Here is a 17,217-nt window from a genome sequence, read left to right on the forward strand (position 1 = left end):
ATACTTATCTTCTGCTTCCATTGAGGGAGACATCCACACCTACTTAGCAAAGACACACAATCATGGTCAAATGAACTCTTACACCTCCAAGTAATTTTTTTCCAACAATTGTAGAATGAGTTCGAACGTAACGTAATACTTTATCAATTAAATCGTGCTTACGACTAACATAACACCATTGTTGTTGAAAAAAAAAAGCTAATAAAAATACAAAAGCAGTGAACAAATAAAATATTTCTTGAGCATTTGTTGAAATAAACACATAAAAGTAACGATGGAATAAGATGTTTAGTGGTGTTTTGTCCACCGACTTCATAACTTTTTGTTTCTTTTGAGTAAATAATTACAAGTAAAAGAACTCAAACCAAAGTTTTTAGGATTATTAGTATTATCCAAAGTCAGTTGAGCTGAGTTGAGTTTTCGTAGCTACTTTTCAACGTGATGTTTAAACTTTTCCTTTTCATTTTTTTTCATTCACCGAAAAAGTTAAATTTCTTTGTTATATATATATATATATATATATATATTACATTTATCAATTAATTTCAAATTTTGTAATGGTTAGAAAGATTTTTGATAGGGGTAAGTGAAGAACTTATGAAAGCAAAGTATGAAAATGGGTTTCCCAATAGAAAAGGACAAATACATTGCAATATGTACGGCTTGTCGGCCACGCCATCTTGTCTCCCAACGGCTATAAAATTTGAATGCCTTAGACCCATATGGATTATTTCCCTTTGTTTTCATTTTAATAAATATTACCAAATTTTTGCTATTCATTTTTTCAAAGTACAATTTGATGTCAGAAGTTTATATTTCTAAATATAGATACCAATTGACCAAAAACTTTGTTATAAGATTTGCAATTAATTAATTGAATACCTTAACATAGGAATGATAGATATTGATAAGTGTTTGTTAGAGAGTTTATCTAATAAGCAAATTATATTTAATAACTGTATATGTAAATATTTTAATTTATTTTGTTAAGTTACAAATAAACTCTTATTAATAATAATAATATTTTGTTGAACTTGAAATGACTAACCGACAATGACATTATTGATTTTGTTACAAGCAAAGATCAAATCAAGGTAACAATTAATAAATTATTTTAAATAAAAAATTACTTAAAATATTATAAATATAACAAAATACCACGATCCATCCCAATATAAAAAAGTAGTCCATTTAAAATTTTGTCTTCAATCTATTAGAAAAAAAAATACTTTAACAACTAGCATAATATCTTTTCGTAAAAGTATAGAATTTTTTGTGCGACAGTGACATACAAAAAAAAATTAAAATTAACACGTAGTCTTAGATCATTGTCACATTATTTTAACTCTTTCCTTTCTATTCCAAATTTTAAAAGACTTCTCATTCTAACAGTTTTAAAATATTTATAAAAAAAAATAAAAAGTAATTTTATAACTTTTAAAAGTATAAACAAAGTTGAAAAATATTTATTATAAATTATAATTTAGTCCAAAACTAATGTTTTTTTAAAATAAAAAATATTAAAATTATAGTAAAATTTCTTTCAGTATATTTTAAGATTTTTTTTGGTATTTGTAACCATTTTTTATATTAATTAATTATTATTATTATTATTAGGATTTTCCTTTAAACCGAAAGGGTAAAGTAATGAGGTTTGATTTTGGACGTGGGAAGGTCCAATTGGTTACTTGAGAAAGGCAATGTTTAGACGCAATTGGCGATGTTTTGTGTGCCCAAATTCCTTCATTCAATGAATGCTTACTTTCATAAGACTCTGAAACAATTCACTCTCTCACCAATCCCCAACGCATTTTCTTGCGTTCTCTATTTACTTTTTTTTTTTTTTCTCTCTTCATTTACTTTATAATTTCTAAAAATATTCATTTTTCATTTTTCATTTATAAAACAAAACAAATTTACATAACACCTCATTCTATTATCATCCTTTTGTTATGTTATTTGAAATAATCTTTTTGTTTAACATTTACATATCCATTTAGGTAAAAAAAACTTGAATTTTCATTTAATATGTAGTATTTTCATCCATACTTTCACATTTTTATTATATGACAAAAGCAATCCATGAAATACAAAAAAAAAAAAAAAAAAAAAAAACCAAAAAGGCTTTGCTAATGTAAATATTAAATACCTTTATTTATTAATTTAAATAGTTGTATGAAGTTTTAGTCAATTACATGATAACTTTCCCCTCTTAAAGAAAATCACAACTTTACATTTTTCTTTAATTGTACAGTACAAGTGCCAATTTTCTTCCCTAGTAAAGAGTGAAGAATAGTTTAGGTTGAGATAGAGTAAAATAACATTTCTTTTTTTACAATTCCCCTAAATAAAGAGCTATTTGGTTGTGGTCCTACGATGCAGTAAATCAATAAATCATAAAATTGATGTTTTAAAGTTTCCAAATTTATGACGCATTTAAGAACCCATTGGACGAAGCAAATATTCAAATTCATGTAAATGTTTCTAATTCTAATTAAAATTATGGAAAATTGCATTAAATCACACAAATCATTATAAAAATAATCGCTCATAATACAAAAATTAGTGATATTAAACGACTATCAGATAGTTAATTATAAGACTATTAGACATCATCACTTTTAAACTTACTACTTTTGTAAATTTAGAAAATGTTGTGTCGTATGCTCTATTACCATAATTCCCCTAAAATTAAAATTGATTTTGAGGCGGGAAAAAGAGGTTGCATCCTTAACTTGTCAATACTACAATTTTTACTTTTTTTGAAACAACATGATCCATACATCAATTACGAATACCTAACACAAGCCTCCTTACAAATAGCTGAGGAGAATGAAGAAAAGCAAATAAGATAATTCAGAAGATGTATTCTCTAGAGAGAAAATAAGAGAAATTTACAAGAAGAAAAAAAACGCCTCAAAATTCTCTAATAAAACTATAGCACAAGTAAGATAGTGTGTCAACTCCATTTGCCCGTCTTGGACACCAAATGAAGAACTTAACCTGAATAGTTTTAGTTAAAGGGATAATCCCCTCCACAACCACCAACAAATGTGCTCTAACTCATTACACTTCATACTTATTTGTCATATCTGAAGAAATTCGATAGATCTTTCACTCATATATGATGAAAAAAATTAATAAAAAAAATGCATTTAAAATAAGATAAAAACCTACAAACATTCATCTGTTATCTATAAATATACCAAAAAGTGTTTCAACGATCAAATTTTAAAATTTAATTTAGATTTTGGAGAGAGTAGTGATAATAAGAAAAGCAGTTTTCTTTGAAATTTGAAATCAATGGATAAGAAACTGAATAAAATAATAGTAAAAGGTTTGTATAAAGGTCCCCACGTACTCCTTCTTCGTGTCTTGTGGATTCCCATTTTCTCACTGGCAGAATCATTCTGCCTTTTTTTCCTAATTCGTTCATCACTTCCATTTTCACTTTCTTCTGTAAGAATCTCTTTTTTTTTTTCTCTCTCATTTCATTGTTTTTTTCTTTTGTTCTTCTGTAGTTCAAATGCTCTGTGTCACTACATTTTCCTAAACCCAGTTTTCATTTGCTTCAAACCCCATTCAGTATGGTTTTCTTTTTGTTGTTTTTTGGATTTTTTTTGTTGTTGTCTATAGCTTGATGTTACTCTGTTTTGTTATCAGGTTTTGAGCTGTTTGAGTTTCAGAGCTCAAAATGATGCGGTTCTTAAAACCCTTGATGGGGTTTTGGCTACTGCTTTGCTGTCTGGTTGTTGCTACAGATGCAACTTACTTGAAATACAAAGACCCCAAACAGCCATTGGGTGCTAGAATCAAAGATCTTATGGGTCGGATGACTTTGGAAGAAAAAATTGGCCAAATGGTTCAGATTGAACGGGCAGTTGCAACCCCAGACGTTATGAAGAACTATTTCATTGGTATTATTTCATTCAGCTCTTTAAAACTGGTTCCCCGACCTGGATTGGATAAACTAGATTTTGCGAGTTTAATGTCCACTTTTCACTAAGGATTATTGCCATTAATGTATTGATTTGTGCGAGTTTAATGTCTACTTTTCAGTAAGGATTATTTTTATGGTTGTATGTATTATATATTGTATTTTGATTATGGAAGATGAATAATGATGGTGGTTTTGGACAGGGAGTGTACTGAGTGGAGGAGGGAGTGTACCGGCGGAGAAAGCCTCGGCAGAGACTTGGGTCAATATGGTGAATGAGATCCAAAAGGGGTCTTTAGCCACCCGTCTTGGAATCCCTATGATTTATGGGATTGATGCTGTTCATGGTCACAATAATGTGTACAATGCCACTATCTTTCCTCATAATGTTGGTCTTGGTGTTACCAGGTAAGTAAAGTAATCAAGAAACAGCTGGTTTTCTCAGTGTTATGTATGCATATTATTTGATAATCTTGTGTTGTACTAATGGATGATTAAGATTTAGGAAGGTTGTTGGTCTTTTAACTAATAAAACCAGTCTACCAAAAAGGGAAAAAAAAAAAATCTTGACGATGTTTCTAGAATTTGAACTTATAACCCAAAATTTTGTTAGTGGATAATTTGCAGATTCATGATCTGGTTTGCTTATGAGTTTACTTTTCACATCAGGGATCCGGAACTTCTTAGGCGGATTGGAGAAGCTACAGCCCTTGAAGTCAGAGCAACTGGAATTCCATACGTTTTTGCTCCGTGTATTGCGGTAATGTAACATTTTGAATAATTTTTTTCAAGGAGAATGAACTATATTTTCTTCAGGAATTTGTGCTTGGTTTACAGTTTTTCCTTCTGCTTGTTGGGTTTTTGTGCAGGTGTGTAGAGATCCCAGATGGGGTCGATGCTACGAGAGCTATAGCGAAGATCATAAGATTGTTCAACAATTGACTGAGATAATACCTGGATTGCAAGGAGCAATTCCCTCTAATTCGAGAAAAGGAATTCCTTTTGTTGCTGGAAAGTAAGATCTCTTTGCATAACTTTTTAACTTTACTTTGGTTGTCATTTTGTTTAACAAAAGAGAGCTAATAACATATTGTGGTTCTTCATTTTAGTGTTCAACTTGTACAGTGGTATGATGAGCAGAAAGTTTAATATCATTTCCCCTCCATGCTTACCAGCAAATAGTCTTGTACAGTGCTTTGAATGATTATGCTTGGTTTAATTATCAGATGCCTACTATAATGATGCTAATTATTTTAATAGCTTTTATTTTTTAATTTATGGTAAAAAAGTCAGAAGTTGAGGCTAGAAAAGCTGCTAATTTCTGACCAATGCACACTTTCTTTCTCTCTTCGACAACACAGCTTTTGTTATTACTCAGTTGATTGATAAAATATCTTCACGTGGACCATCTGATCCTTGTATGATCATTGTCTGCGGATTTAGCATACTATTTCTGACCCAGGTTTATTCTTAGCATCCTCAACTTTCTGCTCTTTATATTATATATATATATATAAAGGATTGGATACACTACTCATTCTAGAAGTTAGCCTAGTGTTAAAAGTGTCTCTCAGCCCCCTCTAGACCTAGGTTCAAGCCCTACTATTTACAATTTTCAAGATTATTTTTACAATTCTATAAAGCTTCCTTCAATAAAATTTCTGGATCCGCAACACTGTCTATAAAAGGTAAAGAAGTAGGTGTTCCTCATGCAGTAGTTCCTTCCGCACTGCTGTCTTTAAAAGGAAGAGAAATAAATAGGTAGGTGTTCCTCATGCAGCAGTTCCTTCTTACAGATTAACATATGGATCTGTCTAGTGAAACGCTTGTTGATTTCTATTCGCCCTTCCCCATTTCGTGAATTGTGCATGTAAATGGTTATTAAACAAATGTTAAAGTTAAACTTCCTTGGTTGGTACCCCAATATATCAATGCTGATTTGTAATATCGACAACACATACTCAAATGTATTGAAGTTTCTCTTTATTTTATTATCATTATTTTTTTCTTCCACTTGCCCCATATTAATTTTTGTTCTAGTTGTTTTCACAAGAGCAGAGAAATGAAGTGAAGAACATTTTTGTTCATTTTACAATAAGTAACTATGAAAAAGAAAAAAAAAAAGGTTTGTAGATTGATATAGTATTATTTTATAATATTATATATAAGCTTGGATGAAAAATTTTCAGATAAAAAGAAAAATGAAACTAAAGTGGCTTCAGATCTTCCCTCTGAGTCTTTTGATCATATTAATGAACCAAGTGGGTCCCACCTTATCTCCCCCGTGACTTTCATTCAGTTCCCCCCCGTTCCTATGTATTGTTTTGAACTTTGGGTATGTGTGGTTGTCTTTTCAAATGTTAGCTCATTGTTCAACTGGGCTTTGCTAGAATCAGCCATAATCTGGTGACTCAAATTGAATATATTTGGATATGTCCCATTAACCTAACTACTTTTCTATTTCAACTTAACTTCAGACAAAAAGTTGCGGCCTGTGCTAAGCACTTTGTAGGAGATGGTGGCACAACCAGGGGTATCGATGAAAATAACACTGTGATTGATTATAATGGATTGCTTAACATTCACATGCCTGCATATTATAATTCGATACAAAAGGGCGTTGCAACAGTAATGGTATCTTACTCAAGCTGGAATGGAGTGAGAATGCACGCCAACCGTGACCTTGTCACTGGCTTCCTCAAGACCAAGCTCAGGTTCAAGGTATTCAAAGAATTTAGATAAACTCAAGTGAGATTCTTATGTTAGTATACTCAAATGGATCGTAGACAATTGGGCGAGCCCCTAATGAATGTTCTTTTGTTGGTTGTCTGTAGGGGTTTGTTATTTCCGATTGGCAAGGGATTGACAGGATCACCTCTCCTCCACATGCTAATTATTCTTATTCAGTTCAAGCTGGAGTTGGTGCTGGAATTGACATGGTAAGTCAAATTTCATCTTTTGATTTGGAACGTGTAGCATGACCATCGTACATTTTGTTCTTGATGCCTTTTTCAACGGTTACAATGTTCCATTTTGTATATGATGCATGGCAGGTTATGGTTCCACAAAACTACACGGAGTTCATCGACGAGCTCACTCGCCAGGTGAAGAATAATATTATTCCAATGAGCAGGATCAATGATGCTGTTCAGAGGATTTTAAGAATTAAATTCCTTATGGGTCTCTTTGAGAACCCATTGGCGGATAACAGCCTAGCCAACCAACTTGGGAGCAAGGTTTGTCACCTGTTTTGATGCTCGTAGTTGGTTTGCTAAAGTCTTGGCTTTGGTGACAGAAACTAAAATTTTAGCCTTCAACAGGAACACAGAGAGGTGGCCAGGGAGGCTGTAAGGAAATCGCTTGTGCTATTGAAGAATGGCCCCTCTGCCGATAAGCCATTGCTTCCTCTTCCTAAAAAAGCTGGAAAGATACTAGTTGCAGGGACTCACGCCGACAACTTGGGCTATCAATGCGGAGGCTGGACGATCACATGGCAGGGTCAGAGTGGCAATGATCTCACTGTTGGTAAGTCTTACTGTTATTTCTAGATAAAGGAGAAACCAAGAGGATAATTTTCTTAACACGCTTTTATGTTTGATTTAATCTCATTACGAATTGCATAGTCATTGTTTCTTCATCTGTAATAATGTACAAAAACCGGAAGCACCACAGTTCCCGATAGTTGTGCAGCTTCTTAGATTTGGTAAATTTGTAAACAGGTACTACCATTCTCAATGCTGTGAAGAATACGGTTGATCCTTCGACACAGGTAGTGTACAATGAAAACCCAGATGCAGGATTTGTCAAGTCGAATGAGTTCTCATATGCCATAGTTGTTGTGGGGGAGCCTCCATATGCTGAAATTTCTGGCGACAGCACAAATCTCTCCATTTCTGAACCTGGTCCAAGCACCATAAAAAATGTGTGTAGCAATGTCAATTGTGTCGTCGTCGTTGTCTCCGGTCGCCCTGTTGTGATGCAGCCTTATGTTGGAGTAGCCAATGCCCTTGTGGCTGCTTGGCTTCCAGGAACAGAAGGCCAAGGTGTAGCTGACCTTCTGTTCGGTGACTACGGATTCACCGGGAAGCTTGCTCGTACATGGTTCAAGACTGTTGATCAACTCCCTATGAACGTTGGTGATTCACATTATGATCCACTTTTTCCGTTTGGATTTGGTTTGACAACTAAACCAAACAAGTACTAGAGAAGTTAACATTTTAGAGAAACTTCGAAGGATATTATTCCATATTAGATGAGGCTGTTTACAGAGCCCTCTAGTCTTATTTTAGAAGCATTTTTAATACCATCTTCTTTGAATCTCGTATTGATTTTTTCTTTCCTTAAGCCTACTGAAAAATACTTATAATCCAGCTTGAATGGCTGTCAGACAAAAATACTTACCAAAGAGAAAAAATTGATATATGCTTCTCTAGATCTTAGGTCTAGTTTAATCTCTAGATTTTAAATGTTCGTCTTCTTTCAAATATGATTTCGGTTCATTTTAAATATGACTTCTGTTCTAACATTTTAGTTTTAGATTATAATTTTGTTTAAATTTGAATTCTATATTTCAAGATTTACATTTTTAATTTAGAATTTTTTAAATATAGTTAATAAAGTTTACTCCCATGACTCAATCTTTTACCTAAAGACAAAATAAAAATGAACTCAAAATTTAAAGATTAAAATATATTTTCTGTATGGTTAAAAAATGTATTTTCAGTAATTATAACACAAACATGTGGTTGATTCAATCTTTCACGTTTGTGATAGTTTCACTTCTGATTACGTTGTTTGTTACAAAATTGAAAATAATTAAGTATTAAAAGTAAACATTAGTGAACTTTGTTAAACATAAGCAGGGACTTGCTGGATCATAAATACTAGTTTGATAAGAATAAAGAGGTGAAAAATGTAAAACAGTGCATCGAAATAAATAAGCTTCCTCAATTATTAGTAAATTAAAGTGTATGAGTTATTTTTATCCACCCAATCAGCTCAACTTGGGGGGCCAAAAAGGAAACTACAACTTTGACTAAAATCTTCAAACTTAACAGCAAGTTCACATGAACATAAATGGCTAACTAAAACCACCAAAATAAATAAAAACTAAAAACCTTATTCCTAGTTCTACTTCTATTCCTAGTACTACTCCTATTCTTACCAAACTTAATGCAACTCATAAACTGCAATAAAAGACATTAAAACACTTCCAATCCACAATTTCCCATCTTTTTCCTCAACTTCACTCACTGCTTTCACAACCTTTCCTTGGGTGTCTTCAAGTATTTGCAAAAGCTTTCCCTCTGGGCTGTACTTCACAGCCACTGCATGAGGCCTTCCTCCAACATGAAGCAAGAACTGGATTTTTGCTGATATTGGAAGCTTGAGAAGAATTTTCCTCAGTTTTGGATATTCAGCTTCCAAATGAGCTAATGTAGAATGTCGACTGTGAACTGCCACCCAGAAGTCGCCCTTGTCGTTTGTTCGGACATTGTCGGGAAATCCAGGAAGTATGGCGAATAGCTCATTTGTCCCTGCTTTCTCACCCTTCAACCAATACTTGCGTAATCTAGATCAATGATGGAAATGTGGTTAATGAGTTGAAATATAAACAGATCATTGGTGTGCTTTCCATCTTATGAGCATAAATGCATGGACTAGGAGCAGTAGTAAATTTTGATGGAAAACTTAAAGAGGTAATTAGAGTTGTAAAGTGTTTTACCTTCCTTTTCCTCCTTCACAGAAGAGAAAGAACGAACCGTCCTTGCTTAGAGACACGCCATTTGGGAAATGAAGATCTCTCACGAGTACAGTGGTTTCTCCCGTAGCAGCATTATACTTCAAAAGTCTCCCGGTGTTTTCAGCAGAAAAAACTACTTGTATGAAGTTCCTGCACAAGAAATATAGGTTATAAGAACTCTTAGAAGGTTTCTAGTCTTGAAAAATCAGAGTTAAAAGAGAAGCAGCTAGGAAACAGTGATCACAAATGCTAAAGAATATAAGCACCAAGCAGTCGTTTGATTGTTTCTCAGAATCCATCTAGCTAACCCAAATTACTATGTTGACTTGAACGAGAACAACATCAACAAGTTTTATAGATAAAGAACATAAACGAGATTTTTCATTCCTCTGATCATTGTTTCCTTCTACAAACGGGTTTCATTTTTACTTTTGTACTTTATAAAGTGGTGATCAACAAGAAGACCATCATAATAATTAGGAATTATCTATTGTCATTTGTTAATTAGCACAGAGAAAACTAATCATAGCTTACCTCCTCTCGTATTTGGTGCTGCTATCTGTAAAGTATACATTCCCTTCATCATCAAGGTCTAGATCATTGATGAATTTGAATGGCACTCCTTCTGCTTCAGTTGAAAGAGAAGTTGCCAGACCTCCTTCTGGTCCGACTTTCATCAGTCCGAAGTATGCATCTGCAATATATAAATCGCCTGTCTTCTTGTCAAACCGGAGTCCCAAAGGGCGGCCACATATATGTTCGTTCTTCGCATAACCAAAAATTGATGGTTTAGGATCACATATCTCCGACCTGAAACCACATGGAAATTAGATTAGAATGTAGAAACAAATGCCTAGAAAAAGGAAACCACAGATATGTGATTAGAAAACTTTCACAACTCTGTTTGTGGGGTTTCAATGACACTACTAAAAGGTATTGATTTTTCAAGAAGTTGTAGACATTCTGTGGATGAGCAATAAGTTTTCATAGCAAACCAACCTAAGTCAAACTTCCCATCTAATTGATTTCTCATAAAAGTACAAGTTGGATGAGCATGTTATCCTAGTTTTACTTCAACAATTAGTACACCGACATCATTCTCCCTCACAACATTTTGTATTTGGCTTGTATTTTTAAATTGGATGAGAAAATTGAAAAATAAATTCAGTTTGAGAGTCTCCCTTTCCCAAAAAAGGCTTCACATTAACAAGAGTTGTGTGCATATATATATATATATATAGTATTCACACTAATCTGTCCCAATTAAATATTAATATCAAACTTTACAGCATGTCTCCACTTGTAGGCTATAGTACATAAAATAATCAGTATATATGAAGCAACCAAAAAGAATAAGATTGGATGATAATATAAATAATTAGAAGAGAGGGAGATTTTCACTGAAACAGTGAGATTTTTGCCATATTTCATAGGATTTAAAGAATAAATACTTGTCTAACGATCTAAACTAAGTTATCATTTTTCAAATTTGAAAGCACATTATATAAAATTAATTGGAGAAGTTAAAGATGTCGTCAGCCCTTGAATTCGAATTAAAAAAGGATAAACATCCAAAACATGATCCAACTACGTCTCTACACTATCAAACTTCCTCCATCGACGCGAAACCCTAGAAGAATTCACAAACGAGAAATCCCAAAGAGTTAACACAGAACATTACCTATTAGGCGAAGTATAAGCAAAATCAGTCCACGATTCACCATTCCAGAACAGCACTCTACCATCAGCAACACCAGTATAAGGTCCACGCCCTAAAGAATCAAAAGCCACACTCTCAGGACCCTGAACTTGATCCTTAAACATAATGGTCGACTTCTGCAACAAATTTTCAGTATCTCTCTCCGTCGGTATTTGAGACCACGAAGGCAATTCGACATAGTAGGTCTCAAAATCAGGGAAGTTAGCGATTGCACTGTGCTTGAAGGGATCGATCGCGCAATACAAAGCTAGTAAGAAAAAGAATCCGGCGATGACAGTGGCGAAGGAGATGGAAGAGCCACCGTTCTCCGTTGCACGGCCCATTGCTGGCGAGTGAAGAATGTAGTTGGAAGTGCGTGAAGATTGGAGAAGGATAGTGAAGAAATTGAAGAGTGGTAGATGGATTTTGATATGGTTGGTAGTGGATAGAACTTAGAAGGTTTGAATGTGGAGAACGAGAAACCTCCATGGAAAAAGCTTTGTATTTATTTCTTTCGAGCCCACGTTATGAATGCCAAAACCGAAAAGGAATAGGAATTTTCTATTTCATTTGGATCTTCAAACCTTTTTAAGATAACTTATCCTATTTTCATCCAACTTTTATTGGGAAATATTTTTTTAAAAAAAAATTTAAATATTTGAACATTCTTTTTATTTTATTTCTTTTATTGATAAACAAATATTTACAGACGAACATAAATTAAACTAAGAATCTATTTTGAGTGGTTCCAATTCCTTTTTAAAATAACTTAACCAATTTTGCCATTTATAATAATTTAAAGGAAAATTTGTTTTTAAAATATATATATCGCGTGAGGGTAATTAAAACATGTGGTGGAAATATCAAACCTCTACCTTTAAAGTTGATAGCAAACTAATATGTAAACTGAATTATTTTTGCGTTAGACAATAAATAGTAGGATGGAAATAAGATTTCATCTCCAAGTATTAACAATAATAAGAGTTTAATGGCTAGTAATCTAATTAACTACCTAGGAAAAAAACTTCATATTTAACATACATTAATGATGTGTTGACATTACTTTTTATAATCATTGATTTTTTTTTTTTTGCCTCAATTTCTTGTTTAGCTTTAATTGAACATATATAGATTGTTGTATATATAGCAAGAGTTTAATGATCCTAATGGGTGAGTGATCTATAAAGGAGTTTGTAGGCATTTGGATGTTGTTTGAGATAGGTTTTGATATAGATGTATAGTAGTTTTGAATTTCAACGGGCTATATTCTTTGCAATGGTCTCCATCTTGTCATCTTGTCTCAATAAACTTTTGTTAAAGTCTTCTATACTTTAATTGTTTAAATTAGTACTTGGGACAACTAAGTTAGTTAATTACACAAACAAATAAGGTAAGATTTCTCAATTGAGCTATATATATATATATATATATATTACCCCTCTATCATATGTCTTGCATGGGAGAACAAGGTGTTAGAATTCTTTTTTGGCACTTAAGGTTGCAGGGTGTCAATTCAATCTCGACTCATCTATTTTTTTTATCAATATTTATCAATTCGGCTAGTCGGCTCAAATCTCAAGGATCTGACGTTTTGTTTTTTGTTGGAGTTTTAGAATATGTCTCTCAGTGTGCTTTCCTGATACATACAAGTTGAGTTTGGGCCTGTCCATAGGTTTTAGTAAACCGTCACAAAGTTTTTGAACTGTTTGATTTTTTGTTTTTTGTTTTAAAAAAATAAGTTTATAAATACATCTATTTAATTACCTTTAAATTTCTATATTATTATCCATTTTTTAGTGTTATTTTAAAAGTTATTCTTAACTTTTTTTTAAAAAAATACTCTTTAAAAACACGTCCTAAATAAACTACTAAAACTGGCCAAAAGTACTTTAGTTTGCTCATTTGAAACTTGTTCATAATTGAACCTAAAATGTTGTTATTTCAAATTTCATTCATTATGCTATTTCATTATAAATTAATTATTTTTTCAATGATGAACTTAGACATAACTCAAATAACATACAAGTGTACTAGTACCAACAAAGTATTTGAATCAAATCTCTCCGCATTCAATGATACTAAAAAGAAATTACTTTTTCAATGAAACATGGTGTTGCACCTTCCTTCAAGCTTTTAACCTAAGTTTAGATCAATAGGTAATTTAAACATGTAATAGGTGATTTAAGAGATCTTATATGAAAAGAAAGCTATTATTTTTTTTACTAATATTAGTTTTGGATGAAATTTTAAATAGTGTTAATAAAAGTTTCTTTATTTCTTAACATTATCTCTATTTTTTTCTTTTTCTTTTTAAAAATGACATTGTTTAAATGTGTGAAGCAGAAACTGAATCTGTCAAGTTGATACGGATAATACAAACAATTTATGAGTCGAATATTATATATATATATATATATATATATATATTTGTTTTGTACTTTAATGTGTTGGGTGTGCAATTGAATGATCATTGGGAACAGTGGTCCATTATTTATTTATTTTTTCTCCACTCAATTTCACTCTCTTTTGTTTTGTTTTGATTTTTTTTTTTTGACAAATCCATTTTCACCCTTTGCTTTTCATTATTATTTACACTTCCTTTTCATTTTCTTTAAAACTTTGACATTTAAAAAGGTAGCTAGTTTAGAGAAGAAGAAAAAAACACTTAATCTAAAACATATTTTTAACTCTATTTTTGAAAAAAGTTACCTAAAAGAAACATTTTAATTGTTGCATTATAACACTCTAGTTGATAGTTTGTAATACTATCAATACAATTTATCTTCGTACTGAAAAAAATATTCTCAAATGTACGATTTTTTTAGAATTAATTATGTGCTTTATACTAATCAAAGTGATCGACTACAAGTTAACATAATTTTTTTTATAGACACATTAAACAACAACAAGGGGATCCCCCAGTCCAAGACCAAGTCACCAAGCAACAACAAGCAAGAAAAATGAAACAACTTAGACTCAACATAGACTTAGAGAACCAAAGAAGAAACAAACACATAGATAAGACTTGTGATATCCTCACGCAAGGTATCAGCATGAGTACGCACGATCTAAATAAGATACAACACTAGCACATAAGCATCGTGGGAGAAGCCACCATGCTATAGACGATTTTGCTTTGAATAGAGAAAATAAATAGCAATAGATAATAATGTACACCAAAACAATTCAAAACATTATTGATATGTACTACTTCCATTATATCTATACTATTTTTTAAAAAAGTCTTAAACATAAATACCCGTTTGTATATAAAAATATTAAGAACATTATCGTGTAAATGAAAATGCTCAAAATATTTATGAAATATAGCAAAATTTTAGATTTTATCGAAATATAAAATTTCGTTATACTTGTAAATATTTTAGTTGATTTTGGTATATTTGAAAACATCTCAAAATATTATCACATATATAATAATGACTAAAAGTAAGATTGTGTACATTCTTAAAAGAATACAAATGCATCATTCTCACTATTCACATAAAAAAATATTAAAATATCTCAAAAGAAAAGAAAAACGTGCAAAATTTATCACATGACAAGTTATGATTGGACAATTTAATAAATCAATACACAAAGATTAACGATACTCGAAATGCACCTAAATATTTTTCAAATTACAATAACATTAAATAGGTCGTTATTCTTTTAGTTAATGTTCAACTTAGTCTCGAGTATTAACAACTTGATTTCGTTATCTTTTGACTTTCCTTCTACTACGATCATTAGTTTGTTCCAAGTTAAACTTTCTTTGATGAGTTTGAATCAGTCTAACGAGTTTCTAACTACATAATATGGGTCATAGGTCGAATTTACTACAACATTTTTTCACTTTTTTTTAAAAGCAAGTTGTTGTATTGTGCTGCAATTTAATCACCAAGAACATATCATGAGAGAGTCTCGGGAGGTTATTGAGGGACCATATGATGGTGTAAAATCATCGGAGTTGATTGCAAACAAGTGATTGAGAAAAGGTTTAGGTTGATTTATTTGAATGACTCTACCTTACTCGTTATGGAATCAAATTACCTTTAGGCTACTATTTTGTTAAATAGGAAGACAGCAAAACTTGACCTAAAGTAAGATTGTTTGTTATACACTATAGTTTTAGAATCAATTATCCACTCTCCATCGAGAACCTAATAATTAAAAATATTATTAATCAACTAGCTCGAATGACGACTAGTACTATTCAAGTAATTAAGAACACAATTAATTATACCCATGGGAAAAACCTCCTCAAGGAGAGGAATAGAAAATAAATCTATTTTTAGAAATATTTTAATTTATTTTGTTATGTTTAAACATAGTCTGAATAATTATCAAATTTGATTGAGAAAATTATTAATATTTTTTTAAAAAATATAACAAGTCACCGATATTTGTAAGAAGAATTTCAAAAACGAAAAAAACTCATGTGTTCATAATAAAAAAATGTCATAAAAAATGCTCTATTAACACAAGATTAATTGGCACCTAGGCAACAAATATATTTGATATGTTTTAATAATTTTTTTTTCGAAAGATTGCTGTGGACGTAACAATTGTTTAGATTTGGCTAGATTTGGCTATTCTTACATCTACTTTTTTAAGATTCTTTCTTATTTAGATTTGGCTACTTTTTATTCCAATAATTTTTTCAACATTTTTATATTTGTTATGTGACCGTAAATATTTGAGTATTTTACCTTATATAATAAACCAAGAATATGATGATGAGTATTGATGAGTTATATTATTATTTAGTTAAAGAAAATTAAATATCTTTTTAGTAGTGATTTGTTTTTCTTTTTTTTTTGGTGAGTTTGTTTGAGATACTTTTTCTTTAAAATACATTCTTTTAAAAGTAAATTATATTCACCAAAGACTCCTCAATCAACTCTATATCAAATATAGAGAAAATGCACCTTTTAACGAAAGTTCCCTCAATAATCACCAAGCATAAATTCCCCCCCTTTTTTTATTTCTTTTTCTTTTTTTCTAAAAAATGTCGTATATAAAAGAAAAGCAATAAAGTTGACCAAAAATCAATCATCTAAATCAATTTTTTCTTGATTTAGCTTGTTTTCGATGTCATTGCTAAAGTTATTTATAGTATAAATATTTAAACTTTCGATCATATCAAACTTAAAAGGTAACTTTCTCAAAGAAAAAGCAAAAATAAACAACTATATCAAATCAATTGTCATATATAATATATAATACGCGAAAAAAAGTAGAAGATCCTTTTATAATGAAGAGAAATTTTCATGTGAGTAACGTTGAGCAGTGAATTTCACCAGAATAATTGCTTCTTGCAAACAAAATTTTAAATTATCAAACTATGGATCATTAAGAGATTTATATGTTAGATGAGTTGGGACTCTTTTTTTCCGGATATTTCTCTTTTAAACAATAAATAGTTAATGAACAAGATATGTTTGTTGTTATTTCTAAATATTTAAAATATTATACTAATTTTCTAAATAATTCTGAATTTATATTTTATACGGTCTCTTATATTCTTTATATATATCTTCTTATTGCAATAATTAAATCAAAATGTGGTTATCAAAATTTAAAAAAAAAAGAATAATTAATTAAATCAAAATGTTTCTCTCTCACATTTTCCTCACCCCAAACTTGTAATAATAACTCAAGCTACCATTTTCCTCGTGGTGTATGATAATTAAAGAAAAAATAAGTTCCTATCTTTAACGTATGCTTCATTTTTCTTAGCAAATTTGATAAATGAGGTATAAAATTTTAGTGATTATTTTCACATTTTTCTTAAGTTAAACATAGAGCGATAAATAAATAAATAACAAACTCACTTTG

General features: G+C 31.1%; 2 protein-coding genes across 3 annotated transcripts; one reads left to right on the forward strand and one right to left on the reverse strand.

The window, feature by feature from the left end:
- The first annotated feature begins 3,302 nt into the window (after positions 1-3,302).
- Positions 3,303-8,394, forward strand: LOC101204835 (beta-glucosidase BoGH3B). Of its 2 annotated transcripts, none has more exons than XM_004137312.3 (10): positions 3,303-3,459; positions 3,664-3,917; positions 4,141-4,345; positions 4,607-4,697; positions 4,807-4,952; positions 6,415-6,658; positions 6,772-6,876; positions 6,991-7,173; positions 7,258-7,462; positions 7,657-8,394. In XM_004137312.3, the coding sequence occupies exons 2-10, from the start codon at positions 3,695-3,697 to the stop codon at positions 8,139-8,141; spliced, it is 1,887 nt and encodes a 628-aa protein (XP_004137360.1). In that variant the 5' UTR covers positions 3,303-3,459; positions 3,664-3,694; the 3' UTR covers positions 8,142-8,394. The 2 variants fall into 2 exon arrangements, with proteins under 2 accessions (XP_004137360.1, XP_011649288.1); XM_011650986.2 differs by having other exon boundaries at positions 3,451-3,585; positions 7,657-8,141.
- Positions 8,395-8,864: 470 nt separating this feature from the next.
- Positions 8,865-11,886, reverse strand: LOC101205084 (protein STRICTOSIDINE SYNTHASE-LIKE 3). The gene is made up of 4 exons (XM_004137313.3): positions 11,362-11,886; positions 10,215-10,490; positions 9,663-9,830; positions 8,865-9,509 (listed from the first exon to the last, which is right to left on the reverse strand). Exons 1-4 carry the CDS (start codon positions 11,721-11,723, stop codon positions 9,107-9,109), a joined length of 1,209 nt encoding a protein of 402 aa, XP_004137361.1. The 5' UTR covers positions 11,724-11,886; the 3' UTR covers positions 8,865-9,106.
- Between the last annotated feature and the right edge of the window lie 5,331 nt (positions 11,887-17,217).

Source organism: Cucumis sativus, chromosome 1 (assembly GCF_000004075.3).
Source record: "Cucumis sativus cultivar 9930 chromosome 1, Cucumber_9930_V3, whole genome shotgun sequence".
Classification (NCBI taxonomy): Eukaryota; Viridiplantae; Streptophyta; class Magnoliopsida; order Cucurbitales; family Cucurbitaceae; genus Cucumis; species Cucumis sativus.

Bases quoted from the DNA above. Each gene is read 5' to 3' on its own strand.
- LOC101204835 (XM_004137312.3), top strand. From the start codon at position 3,695: ATGATGCGGTTCTTAAAACCCTTGATGGGGTTTTGGCTACTGCTTTGC. The intron at 4,346-4,606 runs GTAAGTAAAGTA...TTTTCACATCAG, and splicing joins GTTGGTCTTGGTGTTACCAG to GGATCCGGAACTTCTTAGGC. The intron at 4,698-4,806 runs GTAATGTAACAT...GTTTTTGTGCAG, and splicing joins TTTTTGCTCCGTGTATTGCG to GTGTGTAGAGATCCCAGATG.
- LOC101205084 (XM_004137313.3), bottom strand. From the start codon at position 11,723: ATGGGCCGTGCAACGGAGAACGGTGGCTCTTCCATCTCCTTCGCCACT. The intron at 10,491-11,361 runs GTAATGTTCTGT...ATGTGGTTTCAG, and splicing joins GCTTATACTTCGCCTAATAG to GTCGGAGATATGTGATCCTA. The intron at 9,831-10,214 runs GTAAGCTATGAT...TTTCTTGTGCAG, and splicing joins AGCACCAAATACGAGAGGAG to GAACTTCATACAAGTAGTTT.